This window comes from Anastrepha ludens, chromosome 2 (genome assembly GCF_028408465.1).
Source record: "Anastrepha ludens isolate Willacy chromosome 2, idAnaLude1.1, whole genome shotgun sequence".
NCBI lineage: Eukaryota > Metazoa > Arthropoda > Insecta > Diptera > Tephritidae > Anastrepha > Anastrepha ludens.
This window is the reverse complement of record NC_071498.1, coordinates 154,372,080-154,380,395: the sequence shown is the minus strand read 5'-3', so window position 1 is coordinate 154,380,395 and position 8,316 is coordinate 154,372,080. Positions and strand designations below refer to the sequence as shown.

Genomic DNA, 8,316 nt, shown 5'->3' with positions numbered 1-8,316 from the left:
CCAGCGCTCGCGGTAAAAAAAGTGCGGCAAAACGGCCACGCGCGCATCAGTTGCAAAGAAGAAACACAAATGATTTTGGTGGCTCTGGCAGACTTGGTAAGTGGGTCCAGCGGCGGCAGCGGCAGCAGCAACAGACAACCAATTGCGCGCTGCATTAATTGTGGCAAGGTAAAGTGTATAAATTTGATTGCCACATAAGCGGCGCAGATCAGTTGCATTTCGCTGAAAGTTTGAAGAGGCTGTAAACCAATCGAATATTCCGTGTTAGTTTTTAGAAAAATAATACATAGGCCAAAAAAAGTATAAATTTGAACAGCTTAATCTTTCACTACAGCAACCGCACCAAGGATATGCGGTAGAGGCTGTCACTCAAGCGCGCCTGCAAATTTTGGATTAATTCGCTATTCGAACGTTGTGCGTATCCTCTCACTGTGAGGCGAAAGTCAGTACGCGTCATTGCCATGGATGCGAGTTTAAGGCTTTTAGCCGGTCTCATACTAATCGCACTGTGTAAGCAGGCCGCACTGCTTGAGGTGTCCACCCACCATAGACACAATGAAACCAGTAACGGCGTTAGTCGCAGCACATTGCTCGAGAACGGCTTCACGCGCACACTCAAACACATTTACGGCATATGCGGCGATCGGGACGATCTCTTTTGGTGCTTCAAAGTGCAGGCGACGCGCCTGCTGGGGCGCGCGCTCAAGGTGCAGAATATAAATATTGTCGAGGGCGTGACGATTGTCAAGAAGGTGGACAATGAGACGCGTACGGGGCGCGCAAGCGCCAACGCTGAATTAAATCTTAGTAATCGCGATCTGGAAAACCTATCAATGAAGAGCTTAGATGCGCTGCTATTGGAGCGTTTTTTGCGCTTCATTGATAGCCGACAACTGCAAGTGAATTTGCCGCGTCTGCTTAACTTTGGTCAACGCAACGGGCAGGATTTCTTTAGCGCCGTCACGGCGTACTTTCAGCAATTCGGTGTCGGCGACGCGGTTGTTGATACAGCAAACGAGTTTGTAGAAGGACGCAAAAAGAAGGGCGACGATAAAAAATATTTGGGTCCCTTCATAGCGGCTGTAATGCTAAAGACGGCCATACTCAAAATGGCCTATCACTCGATTGCGATAGTTGCGGGCAAGGCGCTGATCGTGGGCAAAATCGCGCTCATCATAAGCGCTATTATTGGACTCAAGAAACTGGTGTCGGCCGAGGGCGGCGAAAAGACCACTTATGAAATTGTCAAACACCCGCAAGTGCAGCACAGTCAGACCTATTCATCGAGTCATGCGGGCGAATACGAAGCCGGGCATGAAGGCGGCTCATATCATCGGAGCATCGATGATGAGATGATGATGCAGGATAAGGCGTACAATGCTTGGGTGCCCTCGCGTGCGCAGTCGTAAGCGCGGTGAACGCGGTGAAAGCTGAAGCGCGGCATACGAATTGGGTACGAGTTGGGTGGTGTGCACTGGAGCTGCGCGAAGAGGTGAAAGTCGGCGTTGTCGCAACTAAGCGATTTCAGATCAAACCAAAGAAGATCACCAAAAACTAGGAAGAAATGCTAAAATAATTATTTAAAAAAAAATACAATGAAGGCACGCGTAATACGACGTACTACGAAAAAGTTATTTGCTTTGTAGACTAACCAAAAGTAGCAAAAAAACAAAAAAAAAGTGAAAAAGTTGTTTACAATTTTATTTATGTTTATATGTATATGTTAAACTTAATGCTTAATACATTTAATGTTGTTGTATGTATGATATATTTAGCTAAGTAGGCCATAGTTCATAAGTTCATCGGCGTAATAAACCAATATTGGCTCTCTGTATTTTGGTGCATGTTTTTGTATTGTTTCATTTTTCAAATTTCCATTTCGACCATCAATTAAATTTATATGACCTGATAAACAAATTCCATTTCAATTAACTCTAAAGAAATCCAGACTGCGCGCCTCTGCGTCTATTATCATCGCTTGCGTCTTCATTAGCCGCTTCGATAATTTTACTGTAGTAGTAGCTGTCAGGCGGTGTGTGCGTCTGTGGTGGTGTGTGATGGTGAGCTTTTTTATGCTTTGGCTCCTCGCTTATTATTTCTGCTTTCGGATAAGTGAGCGGCATACTACGGTGCCATCCCGAATCGTAGCCATAACCGCTGTGCCCGTGTCCATGCCCACCGCCATCACCACCACTGCCATGCCCTGGACTGGTCACAACGATGCGCTCTGTGCTACCACTGCTTCCAGTCGATCCCTTTTTGAGACTGCCCTAAAATAAGTACATCTCAATATCGTTTATGCAAATTACCATTCAATAAAAGGGTTTTTTCTAATAAATACTGAAATAATTTGATTTGGTCGAAGCCACTAATTGCTGAGGAACTATTTAAATAAAGTGACGGTGATTAATTTGTGGATGATACAGACAGTGGTGCATGGCTTATTTCGAGCAGTTGTTGAATGGAACTTTTGAAATATTTAGGAAAAAAAAACTAGCGCGGGTATCAACAAAAAAAGGAAACTCACAATCTTAGCCACGCATTATTATAATAGAGGGCCGCCCTATGTTTCGACTACGAACGACACTAAATTAGTTTCTTTTAATAAATACATCAAAAAACTTATTTTTGAAAAAAAAACTAAAATAAAATTACAGCTTATACCGCCCGCCACAAATGATGGCACATAAACATTTTTACTAGGTTCGATTATTTTTCATTTTTGTTTTGAATTTTCATTATTTTCTTTTAAAAGTATACCTCATTGCCTAATAAAAATCATACAAATTCAAGTTTCAAACTTTATAAAAATAATTACGAAATTGCACCAATTTTATATCTCAACTTCACGGATTGAGTTGTAGTTTCCAGAAGATTTTTAGTACGCAGTTTTATAGCCTATTAAATTTTAGTCTAAAATATGTAAGTTTGAAGTAGCTAAAAGACTCTATTGATTTTTTATGATTTTTCCGCCGACGGTGTTGCGCGTAGAGGGAATGCGAAAAAGTTTATTATGGAGAAAATGCTCACCATCGTGAAGGAAAAAAATTATAAAAAAACAAAGGTAGTTTACCTGCTAAAATACACTAAAATTTAGTGGCCTATAAAACTGCATACCAGAAAGTGCGAGTCTTTTTGATTGCCGCATGCCCGATTAGGCTCTCCAGTAATCGATTAGGCCTCGTAGTTCCTGCTCACGCAGAAAGGCAATTTTGAAACTGAAAGGTTCAGGACCTATGAAGGGAGTGTTTGCCCCCTTTTTCGCTAAAGTGTCCGCAATTTCATTCCCTTCGTACCCCTCATGCCCCGTAACCCACATCAAGGAAACAAAGTCTCTTGATGCTAGTGTGTTGTGGATTTTAAAACATTCCCAGACCAACATTGATTGGAATGCGAAGCTATCCAACGATTTTAGAGCTGCTTGGCTGGCAGAGAGAATGTTAATGTTGGCAATGCGCGTGCCTCTCCGTAGATATTCTCTGGCACACACCTCTAAGGCGTGGGCCTCCGCCTAGAAAATGGAAGTGGTTTTTCCCACTGCAATTGCTCTTTTGAAATGTAGTCCGACAATTCTAGCCCCGGCACTACCGTTTCCCATTTTGCACCCATCAGTAAACTACACCTGTGCGCCCTGTTCTTAAGATATTTCATTGTTTCTCCACGCTGAGCGGTCACTAATGACCATTTTGAATTCCATGGAGAATTCTAGTTTCTTTTCCATCTTGTCGTGTAGTGTCAGCCACGGAGAGTTCAGAGTAGATTACGGTTGTTTATCAGGTGTTTTTTCTTTGGGAGACGGGCCCACCGAAAAGTATTGAGAAGTGAAAATGGGTTTTAGGATCTTTTAAAAAAGGAGAAAGCCAGTGAAAAATTGCTTAGATGATAGGATAAATGGCTGCCCTTGCAAGGGTCGCACTTGGACAACTATTCCAAATGTGTCCCTTATGCTACCATAGGGAAAGTAACCAGCCAGGCGGAAAAAAAGGAAGAAGGAGCTTTGGATTAGAGGTTGGCGACCAACGATGGCTATTTACGTTCGTATTAGCCGCTTCAAGCTACTTATGAATTTCACCAGATGTGTGATATTTAAATCCGCAATATCCGCAGATGTAGCGAAAAAGTGAGCACCCAGATGTCTAAATTTTTGTCCGACTAGAGCAGGGCAGTTGAGAATAAGGAGCTAAGATGATTACACTTCGTCCTCCAGACAGCTTCTGCAGAAAGAAAATGAGGCTATCCCACGTCTCACAGCATGACCACTTAACGAGAGCTGCGACATTGTTAACCTTGAATGTTCCCTCGAGCGTCCAAGATCTACCCGCTTAGATGATAAGACTGGGAGTCAATATAGTCCAACACCTCACAAAGGGGATACACTTGCGAACTAGACAGCGGCTGTATACAAATAGGCACTCCAAAAATGTTTTTGTTTTATATATAGTAGAAAAGTTATACAAAAATAATTTTGCGCCACCTTGTACACAATTAGATGCAAAGCTACTATAATCGATTGACCTACTATTCTAATTAACTGCTTATAAAGAACCCGGAAGCGGGTTAAATGGAAAAGCCTTGTGGAGGCAATACGCTTCCAAGTGGAGTGAGATAAGGAAGAAACAAAAAAGTAAGTTCCAAGCAGGCGAAATGCCTGTGTAGTGCTATAATAATTTAGGCACTGAAAATAAGGGATACCTGTATATTAAATAAATGTAAATGTGTTTTACTCAAATTATCCCTGAACTGTAACTAAGCAGTGCAAAAAAATAGTGGATAGGGTTTCATAGTATTTCACCTGTTCTACGAAAAGGTACCTTACGTGCGAAAACAAGTTTTCGAGAAAACAGCAGTTAAAGTTTAAACTTCAAAAAACCCTTGTAACTTTTTTAAATATTAATATTTTTCAATCCGGTTTGGCTTATTTTCTTTAGCATAGATCACAGTATCAATAAAATCACAGAAGCAGTGAAAAACATTTTTTTTTATATATAAATAAATAAGAAAAAGTTAATGCAAATCGCAGAAATCGTTTTAAAAAATAAGTTAGCTTTTGTACCGACATCCATGCCAAAAAAAAACTTATAAGACCCGGTGACAAAAATTTTTCGAATTACTGAATACAATTCTGGTATCAAATTTGAAAAATTTTAAATGGCATATCCAAGATGGCGCTCCAAACATAGAAAAAATAATTTAAGTTTTCCAAATAGCAACAATAACTATAAATAAGTGCCACATGTTTGTAAAGGTTTTTAAAGCCACTGACACGAATATGATGTCAAATTGACAATTTTACAGTTGACAGCTGCGTTACTTCTTCTAATTCTACTTCGTGGCTTTGTATCATGACAAAAAAATCAGTCTTTTTCGTATTTGTATTTTTCTTTTTTTACTTTTAACAAACTTTTAAACAAATTATGACTTTCTGGTTTTCACCATTTAAAGAGCCTTTCACACACTATTCGAATCAACAAAAAAGTGAAAAACGGTTTTTTGCCACGTAAGGTACCTTTTCATAGACCAGGTCACATATAAAATTTTTCTGATAAGATATGTAAAATAAGAGTACAGGTATTTTACCAAATATTTGAAATTTTTCAGTAATTTAGTAATCTTTCCATTTTAAGCCAACTCAAAATGTGAAAGAAAGAAATTCTGAGATATTATAGCAATGCCTCTTTGAGGACTGCAATCTTGATGCAATGAAGGGGCTCAGTAGATGTAGTGATCTTGAAAGCGATGCCGATGGAAAGGCTATCCTTGTCGGTAAGGTCGATAGCGAACACTGAAGCTAAAAGCAATCCACAACACCACAGCGTCTGTTCCCATTTTGGGCGGCTGTCAACAATGTCTGTTCTCCAGGAGGAGCGGTGGCTTCTCCGGAGATTGCTCAAGATGGACCGACCACGTTTCTATTGAAGGAGTGCTGCGAAGAGTTCACGGCGACAGACAACTAATCAAGTGCATCAAACGACGAAAAACTTCATATTTGGGGCATATTCTACGAAGCCCGAACTATGAACTGATGCAACTCTTATTGCAGGGCAAGATTGAAGGAAGAAGAGGTATCGGGTGTAAGCAGTTTTCATGGTTGAGGAACATAATGCAGTGGACCGGTATAGAACGTGTGGGTCTCCTCTTGGAAGCAGCTGGAGAACGCGATTTATTCTCAAATATACTATAGTTCAAAATTTAAATACAAAAAAAAACAAAAAATAAAAAATTAAAAAAAATATATATTACTTTTAAATTGTATTTTGGCTTACATTTGATTACGAATAGCAATCAAAGAAGGAGATTTTAAAATTTTGCTTATGTCTTTACTTTTAATTTCGGTTATTGAGCTTGAAACCCCGCTTAGTAATTTTTTTGTTCAAAGAAAAACTGTAAAAATTGTGCTATTTTTATGGACGCAATATTATTTTCATCCTTGTAATCTATAATTTCAAATTTAATCATTTTATTTTTTTAATTTTTATTTAATCATAAAATAAGATAAAAAAATATTCCTGCCAATATTTGGTAAAATACGTGTCTCTTAGCCTGGACAGATGGTGGCATTAAGCGGGGTTAACAACTGAATTTGGAATTATCTCAAGGTGCAACTAACCCCGATTAACAACTTGACTTAATTCTCATAATTTCGGCAGATTAGGGGAATTTTCGATAGCAACATTGCCGAAAAATGACATTTAATATTTATTGGGAATGAAAAATTATGAAACTTTTAAAGAGAGCAACAAGAAAGACTGAATGTTTATTTGCACTAAGACGTCCGAAATTATTTTAATTGTATATATTTTTCGGAATATTTTGAGAAATTGCAATTAAAGTTCTTTTTAACAAAAAATTATTTCTTGGTACCTAATATCCATATTTGTTGTCCACGTTCCATTTTTTACTGAAAAAACCATTCTATAAGCAAATCAGCTGTTCACTAATCGGCATAACACTACAATTTTAATCAGCTTGAACTGCGGCGGCAGTCCCAATTAACGCCACCGTCTATTTAGGCTCATATGCTCCATAACCTAACAGAAAAGTTCTAAGAACAAATTTCTAATTTTCTTTATTTGGTTGCATTGTCTTATAAAAGGACCATCCAACAACAAAAAGTGCCTGTACTAGCATTCCTAGTCAATGAGTATACTAACATCCCCACTTAAATGTGTATGTATGTATGAGTGTGCAAGGTGTATATAAATATGTACTTACAAGTAAGGAGACGAGCAGCGCAATCTTTGCCATCACAAAGGCGGCGCCAGCGATCAGGATCACCTTGCCGAGAAACATTTGCGCAACCATTGCAATCAGCGCCATGCCGCCCATCATAGCCATATTTTTGTCTTTGCCTTTCTTTTTGCGTCCTTTAAGGGAATTTTCATTATGTAAATGTCCTTCTTCACTAATTTTTTTCTTTTTCTTATGCTTGTCTTTATATTTGTCTTTATACTTTTTCTTATACTTGTCTTTATATTTATTATTGCCTATTTTCTTTTTATTTTAATTTTTCGTTTTCTTGTTCTTGTTCTTGTCCTTGTCCTTGTCCTTGTCCTTGTCCTTGTCTTTGTATTTGTCCTTTTTCATTGTCTTTTTCTTTTTCAGTTTCTTCCTTTTGTCCTTGTCTAGTTCGATTGTATTCTTGTCATTCTGTAAATGTATTGCGTCATCACCATAACCACTAACCGTCAATTTAGTAAGGAATTGCTCTAATTTATCATCTACTAGACCATTCAAAATTCGAGGCGTACCTGCATCCGCTTGCGCCGCCTCCGCTGATGTTAACGGTTCGGTGGGTGCCCATAAATCGATAGCATCCGAAATTCCCACGCCAATTTTGTTCAAAGCTTGCACAGAGCTCGGCAACTGTAAGCGTATCGAGCGTGATTTGGCTATTTGAAGCAAACTCGCTGCAATGCTGTTCGGCACGGGCTCACTGCCATCCACTGGAAGTGCGCGCTGTCGCTGTGCACGCTCTTTTGAAGAAATTGATGATTGTCCTTCGTGCACATCACTTCTGTTGCGTGGCAATTTTTCAACAGTAATGAAATCGCCATATTGCCAAGTGCTGTCGTCCTCTGCCACAGCAACCAAAGCACGATTTAATTGCCGTTCCAGACATGTCCAACGCTTAGAAGCGGTCAAGCATAGCGTGAGCGAGCGGCCAATATTGCGCAGCGTCATCAATTCATCTGTAGCACTCGCATTGCTGTAATCCTTGACTGGTGTCGTAATGGTCGCTGTAATCGCACTGCATTTAAGTAGGATCAAAAACTGTAGTAGGAATCCTGCTGCGCACAAACATTCACCAACACGCAT

At 39.5% G+C, this 8,316-nt stretch overlaps 2 protein-coding genes across 2 annotated transcripts; one reads left to right on the top strand and one right to left on the bottom strand.

Annotated features, from left to right (window-relative positions):
- The first annotated feature begins 461 nt into the window (after positions 1 to 461).
- LOC128855422 (uncharacterized) lies at positions 462 to 1,409 on the top strand. The gene has a single exon (XM_054090303.1). The coding sequence runs from the start codon at positions 462 to 464 to the stop codon at positions 1,407 to 1,409; it is 948 nt and encodes a 315-aa protein (XP_053946278.1).
- A 503-nt stretch (positions 1,410 to 1,912) lies between these two features.
- On the bottom strand, positions 1,913 to 8,316 carry LOC128855416 (uncharacterized). The gene is made up of 3 exons (XM_054090289.1): positions 7,749 to 8,316; positions 7,213 to 7,364; positions 1,913 to 2,270 (listed from the first exon to the last, which is right to left on the bottom strand). The coding sequence occupies exons 1-3, from the start codon at positions 8,314 to 8,316 to the stop codon at positions 1,935 to 1,937; spliced, it is 1,056 nt and encodes a 351-aa protein (XP_053946264.1). The 3' UTR covers positions 1,913 to 1,934.

Bases quoted from the DNA above. Each gene is read 5' to 3' on its own strand.
- LOC128855422 (XM_054090303.1), top strand. From the start codon at position 462: ATGGATGCGAGTTTAAGGCTTTTAGCCGGTCTCATACTAATCGCACTG.
- LOC128855416 (XM_054090289.1), bottom strand. From the start codon at position 8,316: ATGCGTGTTGGTGAATGTTTGTGCGCAGCAGGATTCCTACTACAGTTT. The intron at 7,365-7,748 runs GTACGCCTCGAA...ATTCCCTTAAAG, and splicing joins GGCGGCGCAAGCGGATGCAG to GACGCAAAAAGAAAGGCAAA. The intron at 2,271-7,212 runs GTAAGTACATAT...TACTTATTTTAG, and splicing joins CGCTGCTCGTCTCCTTACTT to GGCAGTCTCAAAAAGGGATC.